A 23,448-nucleotide genomic window follows, 5' to 3' on the forward strand; every position below is an offset into this window, starting at 1 on the left:
AAAATTGTATTTTATGTTTTTTTATTCTATTTAACGATACACTGAAAACCGGTGTGACGGTATATACCAACATCGGTATAGAAAATTAAGAAAATTAAATAATAAATAAATGGTGGCTAAGATGTTCTTGCTTAAAACTGAATCAGGCTTTTATAAAATAAATAAATAAAATTATTTGCTGTATTTTTTTGTCAGAGTAAGAACAAATTTAGCCTCAAGCAACGTGCTAGCAATGTCTGCGGATAGAACACAGTAAACCACCAGAAGAGCAACACAGAAACAGGAGAGCCTCAAGGAGAAATCTTGTAGACTTAACCACTGTTCTCTAGAAAGTGTGCATACTGGTACAGTGTCAAACTAGCAGGACCCTCTGTAAAGGGCATCTATTTCAGTGGCCCTCAACCCAGTCCGCGGGGATCCTCTGGGTAAATCTGGTTTTCAGGATATCCACAATGGATATGCGGGAGATATTTGCCTGCATTGCCTCGGTTGTAGGCAAATATATCTCATGCATATTCAATCTGATATCTTGAAAACAGACTGGCTGGAGGATCCCCATGGATCAGGTGAAGGACACTGATCTATTTTGTAGTTTCTGTACAGAATGCACAGTCAGTACCTGATTCTTTTTAGCATGCACTTGGGACATGGTTTTCTTACCCTTGAAACTCCCCCATCTCTATATATTTGGGTGGAGGTAAAAAAAATGGATATGCTAACTTTAGAGGATAAAAATACCTACATTTCTAATCAGCAGAAGCTACATCAGCATCATCAACTTCCTCCTGCCCAAGTATTATTTTCCTTCCCATTTTCTGGTTAAGTACTGGAAGTTGTGATACTATGTGTGTGTTTCGTGTGTGTGACTTGCATTTGTTTGCAGAAATCCATGGAAAGAGTCTGGTGTTAAAGAGAAATAAGCAGACAAACAGAAGAGCAGGGAAGAAAAGCTGTGTGGCGAGATGGCCAATGAAAACACAATGCATGTATTAGCAGAAAACGTGATATGCAGTGCATGTATTTATGTATTTCAAGGTTCACCATCCGGGCCACATAATGATTAATTACTGAGAAATAAGGGCATTGACAGCAGGCATGCATTTCAAGCTCCCTGTGCTGTAGGCATATGAGAAGACTCAAAAACTACTAGTGGATGAGCATGATGACTCTCTGATGTATGCCAGATGGGAAAGAAGAAAGGCGAGAGGCCTTCCAAGGGAAAACAGGAACAAAACAATAACAAAAAATAAAACAGGAAAAGGGCTCTTCTGTGTACATATTCATACAAATGTACATGAACATTTACAAACTAAACCTTGCAAACTATATATTCTGCACGAACAGAGCTGCATGGACAGAGGGAGTTCTCACAGCTCTCAATCTGGAAGTCAGAAGAATAAGAAAATTGCTATTAGAAATTTTTCCAGGGGGAGCACTGGAGATTTTTGTCCTCCAGGGCTCTGGTTCATGAAAAGCTCCTTTAAGCAAGAAATAAGGCTTGCCCATTTATGACAGCATGGTTTCCTCTGGCTGAGACTCTGCAGTTCATCAGACCCAGAGTAGGATAAACTATTCAAAGGCACATTATAAAAAGACATTTATCATTTTTATTTAACTTATTTAGAAACATGACGTCAGAAAAAGACTGTATGGCTCATCCACCTCCACCACCTCCACCGGGAGGCTGTTCCACACATCTACCACCCTCTCTGTAAAAATACACATCCTAAGATTACTCCTGCATCTACCTCCTTTCAGCCTCGTTGCATGACCTCTAGAGTCTCCTTTCCATTAAAAAAAGGCTCATCTCATGTGCACGGAAACCTTTGAAATATTTGAATGTCTCTATTATATCTCCCCTATCTTGCCTTTCCTTTAGGGTGTACATGTTTAGATATTTAAGTCTATCCCCATATGCTTTTGAATGAAGACCAGAGACCATTTTAGTACCCATACTCTGGACCGACTCCATCCTTTTTGTATCCGTTTGAAGGTGCAGTCTCCGGAATTGTACATAATATTCCAAGTAAGGTTTCACCAGGGACATACAGAGGGGCAATATCACCTCCCTTTTTCTGCTGACCATTCCTTTCCCTATGCAGCCAAGCATCTTTCTGGCTTTTACCATCACTATATCCACCTTAAGATCATCAGATACAATTACCCCCAGATTCCACGCTTCCTTTGTGCTTAGAAGAATTTCACCTCCAATACTGTACCTTTCCCTTGGGTTTTTGCATTACTCTGCATTTTTTAGCATTAAATCTTAGCTGCCAGACTTTAGAGTATTCCTTGAGCTTCGCTAGATACCATCTCATGATTTCCACTCCTTCCTGGCTGTCCACCCTGTTACAGATTTTGCTATCATCAGGAAAAAGACAACCTTTCCCGACAAGCCTATTGTTATGTTGCTCACAAAAATGATGAAAAGAATCAGTCTAAGGGCAGATTCCTGGGGCAAACTGCTAATAATAACCCCTTCCTCAGAGAAAACTCCATTTACCACCACCCTTTGTTGCCTTTCACTCAGCCAGTCAGTCACTGTAGCATCCATACCAAGGGGGCACAATTTATTTATAAGCCTTCTGTAAGCCTTGCTGAAATCCAAGTACACTACGTCTAGCGCTCTCCCTTGATCCAACTCTCTAGTCACCCAATCAAAGAAATTGATCAGATTCGACTGAGAAGATTTACCTCAGATAAAACCATGCTGCCTTGGAACTTGGAATCCCAAATTGCACTATCCTCTGTTTTAGCAGCGATTTCATTAGTTTGCTCATCACAGAAATCATACTAATTGGCCTGTAGTTCCCAGACTTCTCCTTCCTTTCACTTTTATGAACAGGAATCACATCTGCCCATTTCCAGGCCTCTGGAACTACTCCAGACTCTTAAAAAAAAAAGGATTGAAAAGGTCAGCCAATTGAGCTGCCAGGACATCTCTAATGTTACAGTTTTGGCTGCTGCACAGCCTCCCCTCCACTAAGGGATCCCAATGAGCATACCCTTCAGGCTGGCCAGGCTCCTCCTTCCTGCCTACATGACACCCAGACTCCAAACCCACTTAACCCTGTCTTTCCTTTGCTTTCATGCTCTGCATCAAGTCTCTCTTGGCTCCTTGCTTTAGTCAACTGTGCCTTGTGGCCTCCCCAGGCCTTTTCTCATCATGCCTCATGGCCTCTGCGGCTTCTGATCTCAGCCTTACCTTGTTTTGTCTTCTGGCCCTTGGGCCTTCCACTATTAGCCTTGTCTTACCTTGTGGCCATCCAGTCTTCCTGTGCTCCAGCCTATCTAGGTCTTGCATACCTCTGTGGCCTCTCTAGGCATTTCTCTGTTGTGCTGCTGCCTTTGGGCTTTATGTTCCATGTTCTGTGTTGTCCTAGTCTTGCCCTGTCTTGCCAGCACTCTGTTCCAGAGTTCCAGCCTTGCCTGCACACTGTTCCAGTCCAAGCCTTGGTTCCAGCATTGTCTGCAATCTGTGCCAGACTGTCCAAGCCTTGCTGCAGTCTTGCCCTGCCTTCCTGTGCCACTCTAGAGGTAGTGTTCCCTATGTTCCATCTGAACCGGAGCCTCAACAGGATGCAGAAGCCAACAAACACCTTCCTGAGTGGGGGCAGGACCCAAACCAGACTAGTAAGTCTTATGAAGTTTTCTTTATTTTTAACTGCTCCCTAGCTATAGCCAAGTCCCATCTCAACACTGCAAAAGAGAGTCTAGAATTTTCCAATCCAGCCATATGGGAGTGCAAGGGGTACAAATATATAAATCCCATGTTTATAAGAATTTGTTTTTATTGTGATATTCCTAAATCAATTTCTGACAGAATACCTGCTCTCCCAAAATCTTTACAAAGAAAGCCTTTCTCAACATTGGTTTCAAGTAACATACACTCACTGAGATCCCTAACGGCACAGGAAAGGGCGCTCTACCACAGTCTGACTGCTCAGCAAAGAGAACTCTTCCACAGATTAGTCACCCAGCAGAGGGTGCTCTTCTACAGTCTAATCACCTAGAAGAGGGCACTTTAGCAGTTTGACTGCCCAGAAAACAGCACTCTTCCATTGCCTCATTGCCCAGCAGAAAGCACTCTTTCACAGCCTGATCACCCAGCAGAGCATGCTCTTCTACAGCCTGATCACCCAGCACAGCATGCTCTTCTAGAGTCTGACTGCCCAGCAGAGGGCACTCTTTTATAGCCTGACCACACAGAAGAGAGCACTCTTCCATAGTTTGTCTGCCCAGCAGGGGGGTGCCTGCCGACAGCCAGTTCTCCAGCAGAAGATGCCTGTCCACAGACAGTTTGCCCAGCAGAGGGTGCCCATCCACAGTTTGTAAGCCCAGCAGGGGCACCTGCCTACAGCTGGTCTGCCCAGCAGGAGGTGCCTGCTCACAGTCAGTCTGCCCAGGAGAGGGAATCTGTCCACAGCCAGTCCTCCCAGGAGAGGGCATCCATCCACAGCCAGTCTGCCCAGCTGGGGGTGACTGTCCACAGCCAGTTCACCTAGCAGGGGATGCCTGCCCAACTCCAGTCTTCCCAGGAGAGGGCGTGTGTCCACAGTCAGTCCACCTTGCAAGCGAGCATACCCTTTAGGCTGACCAGGCTTCTCCTTCCTGCCTCCACCACACTCGGACTCCAGGCCTACTTAACTCTATCTGTCCCTTGCTTCCATGCTTCTGCATTGAGTCTCTCTTGGCTCCCTGCCTTAGCCACCTTTGCCTTGTGGCTTACCCAGGCCTTTCCTCATCTTGCCTAATGGACTCTGGGATTTCTGACCTCAGCCTTTCCCTGCCGTGTCTTTTGGCCTCTTGCCTTCTGTCCTCAGTCTTGCCTTGTCTCATGGCCTCTGGGCCTTCTGAACTGAGCCGTGTCTTGTAGCCTTTGGGCCTTCCGCTCTTAGCCTTGCTTTGCCTTGTGGCCATTCGGCCTTCCTGCACTCTGGCCTATCTAGGCCTTCCTTGTTTTGAAGCCTTCTAGGCCTATTCCTAACCTCTGGCCTAGCCAGGCCTTGCTTAGCTGTTTGGCCTCTCTAGGCCTCTTTCTGTTGGGCCCCTCAGGGCCTTCTTGCACTGCTGCCTTTGGGATTTATGTTCCATGTTCTGTGTTGTCCTAGTCTTGCCATGTCTTGCCTGCACTCTGTTCCAGTCCAAGCCTTCTTCAGCCTTCCCGGACTGTCCAAGCCTTGCTCCAGTCTCATTCTGTCATCCCGCGCCATTCTGAAGGTGGTATTCTCTATGTTCCACCTGAACCGGAGTCTCAACATCTAAGTTCCCTTATTACCCTCAGATGTATCACATTCAGTCCCATTGCCTTATCTACCATGTTTCCCCGATAATAAACCCTACCCTGAAAATAAGCCCTAGTTTGATTTTCAGGTTTTTTGGAGTAGGGCTTGAAATATAAATCCTACTCCAAAAATAAGGCCTAGTTATAGGTGTACCAGCACGGCGCGGTTGCACCCCAAGGCTTGCCCGACCCCCTCCCCAAGACTTACCGAAAGTCCCTAGGGAGGGGGTGGAAACCTGGGGGGGGGGCAGATGGGGGGTTGTTGAAAAAAACAAACAAACCCCAAACCTACCCCAACCCTCCAAATTTAATTCATTGCACTCCCCCCCCCCCCAAACTTGCCAAAATTCACTGAGGGTCCAGCAGGTGTCCCGGGAGTGATCTCCCACTCTCGGGCCGTCAGCTGCCAGTAATCAAAATGGCGCTGATGGCCCTTTGCCTTTTCCATGTGACAGGCTATTGGTGCCATTGGCCGGCCTCTATTACATGGTAGGAGCAATGGACGGCAAGGCTTGGACAGTCTGGCACAGATTGCAGACAATGCTGGAACCAAGGCTTGGACTGGAAATCATTCCCAGGACCCCGCTGGACCACCAGAGAATTTTGGCAAGTTTTGGGGGGGGTTGGGGTTTTTTTTGTTTTGTTTTGTTTTTTACAACTCCCCATCTGCCCCCCACACCCTGGGATTCGGGCTTTGTTTCGGGGGGGGGGGGGCAGATGAAATAAAATTGGACCGAACCGCGGAAAAACAAAATTTCACGTGGCAGGCCAATATCGAAGGCCAAACCAAAAGGTTCGGCTGAAAATTGAATCTGATTGGTGAATGAAAGAGGAGGCGGGCTTAGCCTTGTCCTCATTCACCAATCATGGAAAAAAAATAAGACATCCCTGAAAATAAGCCCTAACCTTTTTTTCGGAGCAGAAATTAAATATAAGGCCTTTCTTATTTTCGGAGAAACACAGGACTTTAATTTTAGTTAGCTCCTCACGAACACACTGTTCTGAAAATCGATTGAGGTTTATCTCATTTCCAATCTTATTTATGTTTATTTTATGTGGTCCTGCTCCAGACCCTTCTACAGTGAACACCGAACAGAAATATTTGTTAAGCAATTTTGCTTTTTCCTCATAAACCTCTACATATTCCTCCCCTTCACCTCTGAGTCTCACAGTGCCACTTTTGCACTTCCTTCTATCAATACCATATCTAAAAAAAAGTCTAGGCCCCCTGTTTTACCATATTTGCTATTTTTCATGTTTGAATTTTTGCATTCCTGATTTCTTTCCCAGATTCTCTTAATTTTTCCAGATATTGCTGCCTGACTTCCTTTTTCTGCAATCTCTTGTAGTTTATGAATTCTAAACTTTCCTCCCTTACCTTTTCAGCTAGTTCTTTAGAAAATCATTAACCGTCACTTTTTCCTCTTCCTTTTATTTACAATCCTAACAAAATGTTTAGTTGCCCTTATGATATCTCCTTTTAGTTTTGCCCATTGCCCTTCTACTTCCCCTAGATTTTTCCAGCCAGCTAATTTATGGATCACCTATCCAAACTAAGATCTAGGTGATTTACAATATCTATGTACAGAAATGTAGAAGGACTGGATATTTTTTGTTATCTAATATTGTAATTCTAAGCTAATCCACTTTGAAGTGCCTGAAAAAAGTAGAATACTAAATCAAATAATTAAATAAATAAATACTGTAGGCTTAGTTTATAAGAATAATTGTCACGATAAAAATGAGAAATCATTTTTAAATCTATGTATATACTGTTGGGTTCCGCGCTCGTGGAAGGTCACGAGCGCGGCCCCTACCTTGCCCGCGATGGCGATCCGCCGTGGGAACTCCGGGGGAGACCCCTGACCCGATGCCCGTTGCTTTGGCACGGGTCCCCGCTCTGGCCGCGGGTCCCCGCTCTGGCTGGGTGGGGAGCCGTCCCTGCTCCTCCCTCGCGGCGTCCTGCAGCATTTCCTCCGCAGAGGAAATCCAAGATGGCCGCCGCCATCTTTAGGTGCGAAGCCACGCCTCCTCATTAGATTTAAAGGGACCTGATCCCTTTAACCAGGTTCAGCTCTTCCCTATGAGCCAGAGCAGAGGAAGTATAAAAGGAGGCTTCCTCTGCTCATTCCTCGACTTGGCAACTTTTGGGTTAGTCAGGTCTGCTTGCTTCGGTGAGTTCTTCTACTTCGGATCCTTGTTCCTGTCTTTTCTTGGTGTTCCTGGTTCCTGACTTCGGATCGGCTAGCGGTGATTCCTGGTGTGTGACTTCGGACTGGCAAGCGGTGATTCTCTGGTGTGTGACTTCGGACTGGCAAGTGGTGATCCCTCAGTGTGTGACCTCAGACTGGTAAACGACAACCCTCTGGCACTTGACATTGGACTTCCTCTTGACCATCATCTCCAAGGACCCACTTAAGTCCCAGCGGCCCGGCTGCCTACGGGCTCCTCCCGGGGGGACCACGGGCTTCCAGGGGTGAAGCTTCAGTCAGCCCTTGCATCGAACGCTCGACCTCTCAAAGGTCCACCTAAGCCCCAGCAGTCCGGGTCCCTACGGGCTCTTCCTGGGGGGACCGCGGACTTCCAGTGGCGAAGACACAGTTCCTTTCCTCGATGTCACGACTCTTCATCTGCCTCTACAGTCGCCTCTGTCTCCAGTGCCGAGGGTCAGCTGGTCACATCTTCTGTTCCTGCCTCGCCACCTGACGGGAGAACCTACGGATCTTCCTCCTAAGGTATTCCATCCCCGTCGGCACAAGGGTTCACAAGCCTGAGCATAACATTTATGTTTGCAATCTTAATTATTACTTCAGTTAATTCTTGAACATGAGCTTTGAAACAGATATTGCACATGACATTTTATCAGTCAACAACAGGTAATTGTAATTTATTTCCCTAACAAAGCTAAATAAAGATTATTGAGTTGGAGTGTCAGCAAGAGGCCTCTAGAGAATATAATCACAGTGTTTTTCCATGAATACACTTCCTGAATCACTCCCTCTTGTTTGCCAGAGATTAAGACAGTCAGTTCCAGAAGATGTTTTTATTTCCTACAAGCTAAGTGTCAATCAGTGATCACTATAGTATTGAGATGTAAATGTGAGGGTGGACTAAAATTCCACCATGTTCTATCTTCTTCAGCTCTCTCTAGCACTTCTCCATTGGTGATCCAAAAAGAAATCCCATAACATTATCAGGTTTTGCCTCTTAGCAGAACTGCTTCTAACGCCCCAGAATGACATCTCCTTGGCTCAACATTTAAAATCTAAGCAAACTATCTCACCCACTGACCTTTTGGTTTGCAGACACCCATTTGATCTCCAATGAGAAAGGTCCATGGATGTTGCATTCACAAAAAAGCTGGGAATAGCTTGCTTTTTACGGCAGTTACTTCCCCAAACCAAATAAGCCTTATACTTCACTTTCAATGCATATCCAGCATAGCTATCTGCTTCAACGGCAGGGGAGAAGTCTGATACTTCACGCATATCCAGCATAGCTGTCTGCTTCAACGGCAGGGGAGAAAGATTGATACTTCACGCATATCCAGGATAGCTCTCTGCTTCAACGGCAGGGGAGAAAGACTGATATTTCACTTTCAATGCATATCCAGCATAACTCTCTGCTTCAACGGCAAGAAGAATGAAGAAAAGTGGATCTATATACAGACAACCAACAAGGACTGAATTATATAGTCTGGGTAAACTAATAAGCATGGGTATAGTTTGCTTATTGCGGCGGTTACTACCCCTAACTAATTAAGCTAGATATTTCACTTAGATGCAGCTCCAACACTGCTCTCTCCCTTAACGGTGGGGGTGGAAGGGAAATAGAACCAAAAGGTTACTAAGAGCCAAGAGTAACAGATAAGTATGAGAAAAAAAAAGTGTGAAACTTGCTGGGCAGACTGGATGGGCCGTTTGGTCTTCTTCTGCCGTCATTTCTATGTAGCCATGAAGACTTCTGTAACAATATTCCACAGTTTTACTTTTCTATTCTTTCTTCACTACAGGGTGTTCCCTCAATACCCTTGATTCATTTAATTGCCATTCTTTTGACTGCTCTGACTTGTTGTCTCTCTTAACGTGTAAGGCTTAGAACTATACCCCAGCCCCCATGCTATACATGTGACTCAAAAAACAAAGGCCTATAACTTCTTAGGCTTCAGCTATATCGCCCCTCTAACATGTCTAATATTCAGCCAACTTCAGTGCTGCTGCCTGGCATTGAATGTGCATTCCTAGCTTGTTATCCACTATAATCCCCAGTCCTTTTCCTGTGTGGGATCAGATACAGAGTGCCAAACACCACAGTGATTTCCATTACAAGAGATTCTTCCCTGTTCAAGTAAACATCAACAATTAAATCTGTATAAAGACACTGAGTTTTTTTAGACATCATTTCTGAATGTCTCAGAATTACAGAGAAGCAACTCATTTCTAGCAAAGCTGTGGGTTTTCTGTGGTAGGGTGAAGGTAGAGTCTATACTAAGGCATACAACATTCTGCATCCAAATTATTTTTTGTGTGCAGAAATTCTGCAATGTGTCTCTACAGTATAAAATATACTTCTATATTGTCATTTAAACATTGAGAAAACGTGCATGCAGACAAAATGTTTCATATACACATCATAATTTGAAAATCGTATTATTACAGCTGCTTAACTGTAGGTAGTGATCTCCAACCTCAGTGAATCATCTTTTAGTATTAATATGGTAGATGCCGGACCAGTAGGATAAGATTAAAAGAACATAAGAAAATGCCATACTGGGTCAGACCAAGGGTCCATCAAGCCCAGCATCCTGTTTCCAACAGTGGCCAATCCAGGCCACAAGAACCTGGCAAGTACTCAAACACTAAGTAGATACCATGTTACTGATGCCAGTAATAGCAGTGGCTATTCTCTAAGTCAAATTGATTAATATCAGTTAATGGATTTTTCCTCTTAGAACTTATCCAAAGCTTTTTTAAACCCAACTAAACTAACTGCACTAACCATATCCTCTGGCAACAAATTCCAGAGCTTAATTGTGCATTGAGTGAAAAATAATTTTCTCCAATTAGTTTTAAATGTGCTACTTGCTAACTTCATGGAGAGCCCCCTAGTCCTTCTGTTATCCAAAAGAGTAAGTAACCGATTCACGTGTACCCGTTCTAGACCTCTCATGATTTTAAAGACTTCTATCATATCCCTCCTCAGCCGTCTCTTCTCCAAGCTGAACAGCCCTAACCTCTTTAGCCTTTCCTCATAAGGGAGCTGTTCCATCCCCTTTATCATTTTGGTCACCCTTCTTTGTACCTTCTCCATGGCAACTATATCTTTTTTTGAGATGCGGCGACCAGAATTGTACACAGTATTCAAGGTGCAGGGTCACCATGGAGCGATACAGAGGCATTATGACATTTTTCATCTTATTCACCATTCCCTTCCTAATAATTCATAATATTCTGTTTGCTTTTTTGACCACCACAGCACATTGTGTAACTACAACAAGGGTTATTTTCCCCTATATGCATCACCTTGCACTTATCCACATTAAATTTCATCTGCCATTTGGATGCCCAATCTTCCAGTGTCACAAGGACCTCCTGCAATTTATCACAATCCGCTTGTGATTTAACCACTCTGAATAATTTTGTATCATCTGCAAATCTGATTACCTCGCTCGTTGTATTCCTTTCCAGATCATTTATAAATATATTGAAAAGCACCGGTCCAAGTACTGATCCCTGAGGCACTCCAGTGTTTACCTTTTTCCACTGAGAAAATTGACCATTTAATCCTACTCTCTGTTTCCTGTATTTTAACCAGTTTGTAATACACAAAAGGACATCGCCTTTTATCCCATGACTTTTTAGTTTTCTTAGAAGCCTCTCATGAGGGACTTTGTCAAACACCTTCTGAAAATCCAAATACATTGCATCTACCGGTTCATCTTTATCCACATGTTTATTAAGCCCTTCAAAAAAAACAAGCAGATTTGTGAGGCTGGGTAAATCCATGCTGACTGTGTTCCATTAAACCATGTCTTTCTATGTGCTCTGTGATTTTGATCTTTAGAATAGTCTCCACTAATTTTCAGGGCACTGGAGTCAGGCTCATTAGTCTATAGTTTCCTGGATTACCTCTGGAGCCCTTTTTAAATACTGGGGTTATATTGGCCACCCTCCAGTCTTCAGGTACAATGGATGATTTTAATGATAGTTACAAATTTGAACTAATAGATCTGAAATTTCATTTTTTAGTTCCTTCAGAACCCTGGTGTGCATATCATCCGGTCCAGGTGACTTGCTACTCTTTAGTTTGTCAATCTGGCCTACTACATCCTCCAGGTTCATCATAATTTAGTTCAGTTCATCTGACTCATCACCTTGAAAACCATCTCTGGAACTGGTATCTTGCCAACATCCTCATTAGTAAACACAGAAGCAAAGAAGTAATTTAATCTTTCTGTAATGGCCTTATCTTCCCTAAGAGCCCCTTCAACCCCTCAGTCATCTAACAGTGCATCCGACTCCCTCACAGGTTTCTTACTTCGGATATATTTTAAAATGTTTTTATTATGGGTTTTTGCCTCTACGGCCAACTTCAATTCAAACTCTCTCTAAGCCTGCCTTATCAATGTTTTACATTTAACTTGACAATGCTTATGCTTGTTCCTATTTTCTTCAGATGGATCCGTCTTCCAATTTTTTAAAGATTGTTTTTGGCTAAAACAGCCTCTTTCACCTCACCTTTTAACCATGCCGGTAATCGTTTTGCCTTCTCCCAACTTAATGCATGGAATACATGTGGACTGTGCTTCCAGGATGGTATTTTTAAACAATGTCCATGCCTGTTGTACACTTTTAACCTTTGCAGCTGCACCTTTCAGTTTTTTTCTAACGATTTTCCTCATTTTATCAAAGTTACCCTTTTGAAAATTTAGTGTTAGAGCTGCAGATTTACTTACTGTCTCCATTCCAGTCATTAGTTCAAATTTGATCATGTTAAGATCACTATTGCCAAGTGGCCCTACCATCGTTACCTCTCTTACCAAATCCTGTGTTCCACTAAGAATTAAATCTAAAATAGCTCCCTGTCTCGTTGGTTCCTGAACCAATTGTTCCATGAAGCAGTCGCTTATTCCATCCAAGAATTTTATGTCTCGAGCATGTCCTGTTACATTTACCCAGTCAATATTGGGGTAATTGAAATCTAAAAACACCACAGAGCAGGAGAACTGCACTTCAATAATATCCAAACACGAGAGTGCAGAATAAAGTAAGTCCAAACCACAAGGTAAATCAAAACAGCTCTAAGGAGCCTGAAATTTTTAATTCCTTTTTTGAATGGCAACTCCACTGACTTGCAATCACACCACAGTATAGACCGCGTCCCCCGACACGGTCCCGTGTTTCGCCAAGGGCTGCATCGGGGGGGAGCAACAAGGTTATCAAGGCACTGTAAATAAACATACAAGGGTTAGGACATAAGCTGGACAAAACCGACATATTAATACTATTTCAGATTCAAATAAATCGCATACCTGAATGCAGAGCAGTTTCAAAAATGGCAGGGAGCGCGTCCATCTTGACTGCAGACAGGTATTTAAACCTACCGGAGTGAGCGCGAAACTCAGGTTGACAGGTCACATGGTCACTAGGGGCCATGTGACCTGTCGGGGGACGCGGTCTATACTGTGGTGTGATTGCAAGTCAGTGGAGTTGCCATTCAAAAAAGGAATTAAAAATTTCAGGCTCCTTAGAGCTGTTTTGATTTACCTTGTGGTTTGGACTTACTTTATTCTGCACTCTCGTGTTTGGGTAATTGAAATCTCCCATTATTACTGCACTGCCAAATTTGTTAGCTTTCCTGATTCCTCTTAGCATTTCATCATCTGTCTGATTATTTTGGCCAGGTGGACGGTAGTATACTCCTATCACTATACTCTTACCCAACACATGGGATTTCTACCCATATAGATTCTACTGAACATTTATGCGTATGATCTTTACCCTGTTGGACTCTGTACCCTCCTGGATATAAAGTGACACACCCCCACCAAATTTAAAGCCTGTGTTTCATTGCCTGCTTGGCACTGGGAGATTTTGAAGGAGTTGTGGGAGTGGAGTTTTAGGAAGTTCTCAGGGTTTTGCTGGGTTTTTTTAGATCAGGCAGGTGGGAAGGGGGATCAGGGCAATGTCAGAAGGTGCTTTTTTTTATATAAGATCAGGCAGGTGAGAGGGTCAGGGAGCTGTCCAGGAAGAGGGCATTTTTGTTAGAAGACCTAGTGGCTGGGGGTAAGGACTGCTGGTGGAAACTGACACACTACATATCAGGCGGGTAGAAAGGGCATGGGGGGAAGAGCCTGTGCGTTTTGATATTAGGTGGAAGAAATGAGAAATTGCTGAGTTTGGGGTAAGTGGTGGGTAAGAGTTTTCTGAAAGGACACAGCTGGCGAGCACAGATTTCCAGGGCTATCTAGCTAAATTTAGGCACCCAAGTCTCAGTGACCTAAATCTAGAAGACCATATTCTCGTTTCCTTGATTTAAGCTCATTTTCAATTGCAAACCAAGGTGCTCAGTTGTAGATAGATATTAGCTTAATTTAACTGGTCAAAATCTAGTTAATTTAGGTACCCTGGCTCTTTTTTGAAATTGACCCCTAAATGTTAATGTTGGGAGAACAAAAGTTATTTGGACTATTCAGAGAGAGGAGTAGGAAAGCCTTTTGGGGGTAAAGGTCAACAACATATACTTATTTTATGGGGCTTAGGCCGTTACAGCCACTGAGGAGCTTTTCTTTTTTTCCCCTGCCACCTCTTGAGGTGGCCTAAAAGTAAAAAAAATTAAATTAAAAGATTGTGGTATGTATATCTGGATAACTTTAATTTAAGTATATTCAGCAGGATGTTTAGCCCACTGAATAGCATGGACGACCTATCTGACCAAATTTTGCCAAATAAGTTATCTGTTCGCTGCATTTCTGAATATTGGCCTGCTTATTATTGATAACTCTATTAATTTTTGCTGTCCCTATTGTACTGTGTTAATCTCTAATAAAGGCACCAAAGTTGTACTAAATACAGATAACAAGGTATTTGGCTGTGTCAAAATGAGGGCCTGAGAAGGTATGAAATCAGGGGCAGCTCAAGGAAATCTGCTGCCTGAGGCGAGGGATGATATGCTGCCCCCCCCCTCCCTTTTCCACACACACCCATACGTGCATACACACATATACACTCATTCACTTCTCTCCCTCTTCCATGCACACATGCACTCTCATTGTCTCTTCTCACCTCGATTCGGATTAGCCACAGGAGCCTCCTCTTTCCCCAGGCCTACTGGATATGCACTCCACTTCTTTCTCCTCCTCCTCCTCCAGTAGCGTCAGCCCACTCTGCCCTTATTTAATTTTCAGCGCACAGTCCGACACTGTTGCTCCTCCTCCTGCGTCTTCAGTTTCCTGTTTCCCGTTGAGGAGGGTGACACTCCTGCTCGTCTTTCTTACCGCACAGCACCGGGCTTCACGTTTTCATCCAGGGGCATGGGTTGCTGATGCTCTTCCTTCTTCGAGAGCGTGCTGCTTGCTCCAGGCCCTTTTCCTTCTGGCCTTCTGCAGCAGGGCACCTGAAGTTTTCGGATGTTGGCATTTTTTGCAGCCTCAAAGTCCTGCCACCTGAAGTGGCCGCCTCACCCTGCCTCATTATAGAACAGCCCCTGTGTAAAATTATCCAGGATCTGCTGATTATGGCCAGTAAAGCAGTGAATACAAGAAAAAGGAAAAGTTCCTGACTGGGCATCATGACCGGATCCCCCACCCCCAACCACAGTGAAAGATCCTTGAGCCCCCCAAAATAAGTATTATATGTTGTTGGCCTTTAGGCCTGAAAAGCCTTCCTACCCCTCTCCCCAAATAGTCCAAATAAGACTGAATGTAAAGTCCACAGCATTAGGCCACCCTCCCCCTTCCTCTCTCTCCCCCACCAAGTCCACCCTTAACCTTCCACTCCGACTATGTCCACTCTTACCCTCCTCTAATGGCAACCAGAAGCTCGGATCTTGTATCTGGCTCCCAGTGGGTCCAGTGTTGCTCTGTGAATCTATAGATTATGACCTTTAAAAGTTGATGATCTACTGTCAATGTTAGCACTTACAATTTCTGAGAATATTCCATTAGAATGATGTATTATAACCAAGTCACCAACTTTTGTTCCCCAACTAAGGAAAGGTTTCCAGATTTCAGCAGCATTATGGTAATTTTCTCTTATTTCTTGTGGTTTTTTTTCTAAAGTATATGTGTTTCACAATAACTGGATCCAAGCCTCATAGGAAGATTTAACAGGATCCAGGCCTTATGGGAGGGTTTAGTAGGCTTATTCCAATATTTTGCAGTAATCCATTTTGCTGTTCCTAACTCATGGTTAATCAACGGGATTCCCTTCTTAGACCTAGGTGGCATCTGCCTCTCCAGGAAATCCAGCAAGATTATCACTGGATCATCTGGTAATAACCCTGTTGCTTCACAAACCCAAGAGAGGACCTCGGAGCAAAAGATTTGAATTACAGGGCATTATGCTAACCAAACATGCTAACCAAACACAGACAGTGCTAAGTCTACCCGGACGCTTTTCAATCCTAGACAGTCTCCCCTTTCAGATTTCGCCTTCATACTATGCCATTGTACGGCTAATCAGTTACTCTGTGTACGCCGCACACTTTGTGATTTCAATAAGTTTATTCTATGATTTTAGTAAGTTATTATGGTTATGTTGATTGCTCTTTGCTCTGTCCTCTTAACTTCTTTCCGTTATCTCTCCCTCAGTCTTTCTCGCTCCCGCCCCCCTCTATTTCCCCTTTCTTGCCTGCTCCCCTCACCCCGCTCCTCATTCAATGTAATTTTCCTTTCCTTGAGTTAATTGTAAACCAGCGTGATGTGTTTCATGAATGTCGGTATATTAAAAGTTCGTAAATAAATAAATAGAATTATCACCATATCCAAAATAAAATCCCTTTTCCTCCATTCTTCTTCCAATAGGCATCAGAATCTTTGGCAACCATTTTTTTTAAGTTTAACCAATGTATAATACCATCTATGTATCAATTTATAACTATTTTCTTGCACAATAGCACTAACAGAATTTTCCTTCCATAGTCTTTAAAAGAATTCTTTCCACTCTTGTTGTGATATTTTAAAATCCATGGTCTTTCTCCTAAGCTTTCTTAAAGGGCCTTGACTTAGAAGTAGAGCTAGTTTACAAGAATTCATATAATTTTATTGGACCTTTACTATGCCAATTAAAGACCATCACAAGTTCCATAGGGGCAAGGGCTCTATTGCAATTCTCTTTGAAAAAAGATATAGACATTAATCCTTTTAACCGTAATTATTTAAATGTTGGGATACTGGAGAGTCCTTGAAATGAGCCCTTATGAAATTGCTGACCGGTATGACTCCTATGGGCATGAGGTGTTGGTTCAAATGAACATTATACTATACTGACACCTAGATGGTTTTTATTTTTTTTTGTTTTATTTTACTACAAGCCGTTAAGCCCGTTAAAACGGGCTACATTACATTTTGTTTTCAGTCCATTTTCTAACACAGCACCCTTCTACACTTTTTCTCCCTCTCTCCCCCTTCCCCTCGTTCACTCCTCCCTTTCCTCCACTCAGTCTTACTCACCCTCTGTCTCCCACTGCCTTCTTCCCCTCACTCTCACCTCCCTCCCCTTCCCTCAGTCACTCCCACCTCTCTCCCCTTCCTTCAGTCACTCCCCACCCTCTCTCAATCCCATCCCCTCCCCCTCAGCCCTCCTCCACTCCCTTTTTTCTCTGCTTCACAACTTCTTACCCTTCCACTTACTCACATCCCTGTCTCTCACCTCTCCCTCATTCTCCCTCTCCCTCTCCCCCTTCCACTTACTCACATCCCTGTCTCTCACCTCTCCCTCATTCTCCCTCTCCCCTCACTCTTTCCCCACCCCCTAGCTCCCTCCCACACACTCACCCACTCCTCCCTCCCTCTCACTCAGTCCCTCCCTCTCAGTCCCTCCCCCCCTCTCTCTCACTCAGTCCCTCCCTCCCAGTCCCTCCCCCTCACTCAGTCCCTCCCTCCCAGTCCCTCCCCCTCACTCCAATCCCTCCCTCCCTCCCTCTCACTCAGTCCCTCCCTCTCACTCCCTCTCTCCGTCCCTCCCACTCCCTCCCTCCCTCTCAGTCCGTCCCTCCCTCTCTCTCTCTCCTCCCTCCCTCGCTACTGGCCGCTGCCACCGCCGCCGCCCGCCGCTACCCGCTGCCGCCCGCTACCCGCTGCCGCTACCGCCGCCGCCGCCCGCTGCCGCCACTACCGCCGCCGCCCGCTGCCGCCACCGCTGCTGCCACCCGCCGCCGCCATGTTTTTTTTTTCATTACACTGCCTAAGACCGACGTGCTCGCCCGCACATGCGCAGTAGAGCTGCTCTCTACTGCGCATTTGCGGCACGTCGGTCAACCTTCATTTATTAGGTTGATTTTTTACTATTTTTCTAACTTACCTCCTGGTACTAAGGAAGGGAATGTTGGGAGGCGGGTTGTTGTGCTTGTCTGAAACTATATGGAGATTTGTTGACTCTTAAGATTTATTCTATTTGAAATTCAGTAAAGATCTTTAAAATAAAAAATGAACTATGTATTATAATATAGATGCATATGTAGAAAATACATAAATACTACAATAAAAAAAGACATCTGGTACTTTGATTGATGCCTCTTTTTAAAGCATTGTTAGGAAAAGTTATTGATGCATAATACATTGCATTATGAAAGAATGCTGAGGGAGGGCTTGACAGTGCTAACCCATGCCACAGACTACCTATGTGAGCAGATGGTTTGCAAGCTTTCATACATGACTCTCAATGAACCATAGTTAAGTTTTACAACATTCCTTCTGTTATTCCATCGCTGTACCGTTCCTATGTAAAAACTGGAATTTTGTTGAATTGTGATAAGCTCTTGTTTGATATTTTTAGTGGGGTTACAAATTCACTTGGGCCTGTCTTGCAAACACCTTAATTCACTGAACTTCAGAACTAATCCTAGTGTGACTGGAGGTCCCAGAAGTGAAAGAGGACTGCTTTAGTGTATCTGCTTGACCATGTTCTCCTATTCCACCCAATGACGACATTGAAGAATGACTCCCATTTTGGAAGTGCCTGTTTCTACCTGGTCAGAAATGCTGGTCCCAGAAAGATCAATGGAGATTAAAGACCGCATGTTCCCTAGAAGTTCAATCCCAGAATCAGTCACATTTTCACAGTAACGGAGACTCAAGTAGGTCAAGTTATGACACCTGAAAGAAGAAAAAGCAATTCAAATAAAGGTTAAATTTAGGGATGAGTTAATACAAAATGTTGTGATTCCTAAACCTCCTAGTAAGTGATATATGATTTATTGGGGTGAGGATGGAGGGAGTTTATATTCCATCTTGTGGTTTACAAATCACAATTCTTGACGCATGGTGGGAAGGGGAGGAGAGGGGAAGGGTTGTGGGACTAGCATACTAGGTAGAAGGCTCTGCAGATTATTTAAAGTGATATATCAAGAGCACAAGTCAGAAGATAAAACTACCACTCTTGCTGAACCTCTTTCTGCAATATTTTGCCATTCAGGCAACACTCACTGCAATTTATAACCAAATCACTTCCATTAGTGATCCACTCTTTTTGTGATCCCATCCATCTACGGTATTTAGCAATTGTGTTTTAAAATGGATTTAGATTAATACAGAATGATTTGACCCACTTTTGGCAGATAATCTTCAAACATAGCAGAAAGATGTGAGGCTTTGGGCCTAACGTCAAACACCATGTTCAGATAAGTTTACGGAATATATACTGCCCTGATGCAGTTTTTCCAATGAACACCGGTTGGTGTCAGGAATCTTAGGTTCTGTGACTGCACCAGATGTTCATTGTTTTCACAGAGTTTGCAGCTACATTGCAAGTTGTTTTGGGAGTTTTTTTAAATTTGAAAATTTGGTTTGAATCACTGACATTTGTATAAACGCACAGAGGAAATGATATGTACCCTTTATCCCAAATTTTCAAAGCCCGGTGCGTGCAAAAACCGGGGGAATATGCACGTGGCTGGGCCGTGCGCGTGCCGAGTGCATTTTAAAAACAGCCCAGCCACGCGTGCATCTCCTGATACGCGCGGAAGAGCCGGGCTCCTTCAATGGGGCGGGCCAGGGGGCGGTGTATGGGCAGGGGCTTAACCGTGACAGCAGCCATTAGGCCCTGTCCTGGGGAAGCGTGCCACGGGAGCTGGCTGGCGCACAGAACTTACTCCTGCTCAGAGGAGCAGGTAAGTTCTAAAGCAAAAAGAATTATGATAGTTAGGGTAGGTTTAGGGGTCGGGGAGGAGAGGGGAAAGGAAGGAAGGCTAAGCAGGGGGATAGGAAAGTTCCCTCCCAGTCTACTCCTTAATTGGAGCAGAATGGGAGGGAACTGGTGTAGGCCTGATTGCGTTACCGTGTATTATTTTTTAAAATCCCCCCCTTGCGCGCGCGAGAATCATATTTAATTACATGCGCGCAGTGACACGTGCATGTTATAAAATCGCCACGTCCATGCGCGCATGCCAGGAACCGCGCACACATGGACACACGCATGGGCCTTTGAAAATCTACCTCTTAGCTTTTGAAAATAGTAACAAAATCGGTTGTTAATGATTGAGAGGATAGGCGTTGGCTGTTTTTATAAGCCAAATGCTGATGACCAGCTTGTGAAACCCCACAGACTACATGGCTCGTTCCTTGTCTCTTTTTATGTTTGGCGTTCATATTTGAGCAAAGGAGCACTTTTTGGTTTGAGTATCATTATAAAAAAAAGCCTGCCGATAGAGATATGTCTTAAGCATCGACTTGAACTTCTTAGTGCATGATGCGGATGCCTAAAAGGCTAGAGGATGGAAATAAATAAAAAAGCTTAAACGGCACGGAGCGGAAGTTACTGCCCTTAAGAGAAACATGGGGGTAACCCGCACGGAGCAGCAGTTACTACCCTTAAGAGAAACATGGGGGTAACCCGCACGGAGCGGCAGTTACAACCCTTAAGAGAAACATGGGGGTAACCTGCACGGAGCGGCAGTTACTACCCTTAAGAGAAACATGGGGGTAACCTGCACGGAGCGGCAGTTACTACCCTTAAGAGAAACATGGGGGGTAACCTGCATGGAGCGGCAGTTATTACCTTGGGACGCTTGCTGGGCAGACTAGATGGGCCATTTTGGTCTTTTTCTGCCGTCATTACTATGTTACTATGTGAGGTGGAGATTCTCTGGCAGAGTATTCCAGAAGACTTGTGCAACTACAGAGAATGCCCATCCACAGGTTTCACCCAATGTGCCATACAAACATGTGCCCAGTGCTGAAAATCAGTGCAAAGCACCTAACTTAGTTTCCTCGCCCTAACTCCGCCCCTGCCCCCCCCCCCCCAGCCACCCACTACTTAGGCTCCTAGTGAAAATAAGATTATAAATTTAGGCACTAAGCCCTAGTAAATTTTCAAAGGGCCAATTTAAGAGCCAAACTCCTAAATTTAGACGCTTAAGCCCTTTGAAAATTGACCTCTTAAAATGTACCAGGTGCAGGGCTAAACTTTAGCCAGTGAGTACACATACTGAATGCTCTCCGGCTAAAGTTTTGTGTACAAGTCTGGTTGTAAATGTAGCTGTCTCAACTTTATCTGGCTAAAATTTAGGGGCAGATTTCTAAAGGGTTATGCGCTTAACTTATGCACGTAAACCCCAAAAACCTGCTCCTGCGTGCACCGAGCCTATTTTGCATAGGCTCGGCGGCGTGCGCAAGCTCCGGGACGCACGAATGTCCCGGGGCTTTGAAAAAGGGGCGGAGAAGCCCTCCAGGTGCAGGGAGCAGCCTCGGAGGGAACGGGGAAAGCCATCGGGGCTCCCCTAGGGCTCGGCACGCGCAAGGTGCACAAGTGTGCACCCCCTTGAACGCGCACAAATGTACCCCGCACGCGCAGATTTTTAAATCTGCCCCTAAATGTGTAACTTTCTCAGCAGGTAAGTCCTGCTAAATATCGTGCAAAGTTACACATGTAAGTTTACCCAGATAAATTTGCCATTCACCGGCTCGCTGAAAATTGACCTCATGCCTTCTATCAAGCCGATGCAATATTGGTGCGCGAAAAATGGGGGCTCCTGATTGAGTGCCTGCTTTTCTAACACGCACCCATCCACCTCTCCTGGGCACACGATGCAGTAGGCTAATGAACCGCAGCACTAAAAAGAAGACGCTGGGGAAATTGTGCATCTCTAGTGCCTCCTCGGCATCGGGCACCCAGGAGACGTGGCTGTCAGTGCGGGTTAGGAAAACGCACACTCAATGGGGCGGATTTTCAGAGCCCTGCTCGCCTAAATCCGCCTAAATCCGGGCGGATTTAGGCGAGCAGGGCCCTGCGCGCCCGTGCCTATGTTCAATAGGCCTACCGGCGCACGCAGACCCCGGGACTCGCGTAAGTCCCGGGGTTTGGCGAGGGGGGCGTGTCGGGGGCGTGTTGGGGGCGGGCCCGGTCGGCGCGGCGTTTTGGGGGCATGTCGGCAGCGTTTTGGGGGCGGGCCCGGGGGCGTGGTTACGGCCCGGGGCAGTCCGGGGGCGTGGCCGCGCCCTCCGTACCCGCCCCCAGGTCGCGTCCCGGCGCACTAGCGGCCCGCTGGCGCGCGGGGATTTACGTCTCCCTCCGGGAGGCGTAAATCCCCCGACAAAGGTAAGGGGGGGGGTTTAGACAGGGCCGGGCGGGTGGGTTAGGTAGGGGAAGGGAGGGGAAGGTGAGGGGAGGGCAAAAGAAAGTTCCCTCCGAGGCCGCTCCAATTTCGGAGCGGCCTCGGAGGGAATGGGGGTAAGCTGCGCGGCTCGGCGCGCGCCAGCTATACAGAATCGATAGCCTTGCGCGCGCCGATCCAGGATTTTAGCGGCTACGCGCGAATCTACTAAAATCCAGCGTACTTTTGCTTGCGCCTGATGCGCCAGCAAAAGTACGCCAATTTGCGCGGTTTGAAAATCTACCCCAATATGAGCATCCGTTTTCTCCTACTACCGGCACAAAACACAGGGCCTGGACCGTGTAAATTGTGCGGGTATATTGGGCTCCCAGAATTTATTTTTTTTTTGCACGATTCTGTTTTTTGAGGTTCCTCCTACTTTGTATTGTGATGATACTTTTAGGAGGAACCAGAGGAAGTAGGATTTTTTTTGTATTTTTGGTTGAGCCTTGGAGCCTTAACACCAGCTCCCAGGCTGTCATTAAATTTGCTGCGTTACAACGGGCGCACTGGCCGTGTGAGACTTTTTTTGAATCGCCGGGTAATAGCTAATAGCCTTGTCTATATGGAATTTAAAACCTTGACAATCACAGGACTGGAGAAAATTGAGGACCAGAGTGATTAAGTAAATAACTCCATGTCCACATCCAGTCAATGCCCATTAAGGACCTGAAATCACTTTCTGAGCTCTCACTACCGGGTTACACCTCCTGTGTGAAGATGCTGGTTCATAGTTTCAAACTTATTTAAAGATGTTAAGAGATTATAGAGCCATTTCAAATTATTCGTGGAATTTTACTTGCCAGAAAAAAACAAATCAGCCAGTGTGACTTTTTTCAGTGACTACTGCTGAAATGTGCTGCTGCATATCAGACACACTTAGGGGAAGATTTTAACAGGTGTGCGCATGCTACCCGGCACGCACACATGGACGCGCCGATTTTACGCGTTATAAAATCAGTGGGCCGCACGCACATGCGCGCCGGATTTTGTAATCCGCACGCGCAAGGGGGGGGGGGGTAGATTTTTATTAGTTTCGTGCGGCGACGCATAGCGGCCTTCCCCAGTTCCCTACCCCCTACCTTAACCTCCCTTCCCTTTCCCCTCTCTTCCCCAACCCCTAAGTCCTACCTTTTTTGGTTTTTTTCTTTTTTTTCCCCCCCCAACTTACTTCAGGGCCTGACCTGCCGGCACGCGAGGCTCCGGGACAGCAATCAATGCTGCTGTCCCAGCCCGGCCCGCTCCTGGGCCCGCCCCTTGCAGGAAGGCCGGCACGTATACGCGTACCGGCCTTATCTGCGTGGCCGGTTCATTTTGAAAATAGGCTTGGTGTGTGCAATGCCCGGCCACGCGCA

At 45.3% G+C, this 23,448-nt stretch overlaps 1 protein-coding gene across 2 annotated transcripts in view; it reads right to left on the reverse strand.

Annotated features, from left to right (window-relative positions):
* Positions 1 to 23,448, reverse strand: part of FBXL13 (F-box and leucine rich repeat protein 13) — a 310,049-nt gene that overhangs the window by 83,179 nt on the left and 203,422 nt on the right. For both annotated transcript variants that reach the window (XM_029617147.1, XM_029617148.1), the window contains exon 17: positions 18,473 to 18,599. In XM_029617147.1, the coding sequence (XP_029473007.1) occupies positions 18,473 to 18,599 (127 nt within the window). The remainder of the gene's footprint in view (positions 1 to 18,472; positions 18,600 to 23,448) is intronic.

This window comes from Rhinatrema bivittatum, chromosome 9 (genome assembly GCF_901001135.1).
Source record: "Rhinatrema bivittatum chromosome 9, aRhiBiv1.1, whole genome shotgun sequence".
In the NCBI taxonomy this organism is placed as follows: Eukaryota; Metazoa; Chordata; class Amphibia; order Gymnophiona; family Rhinatrematidae; genus Rhinatrema; species Rhinatrema bivittatum.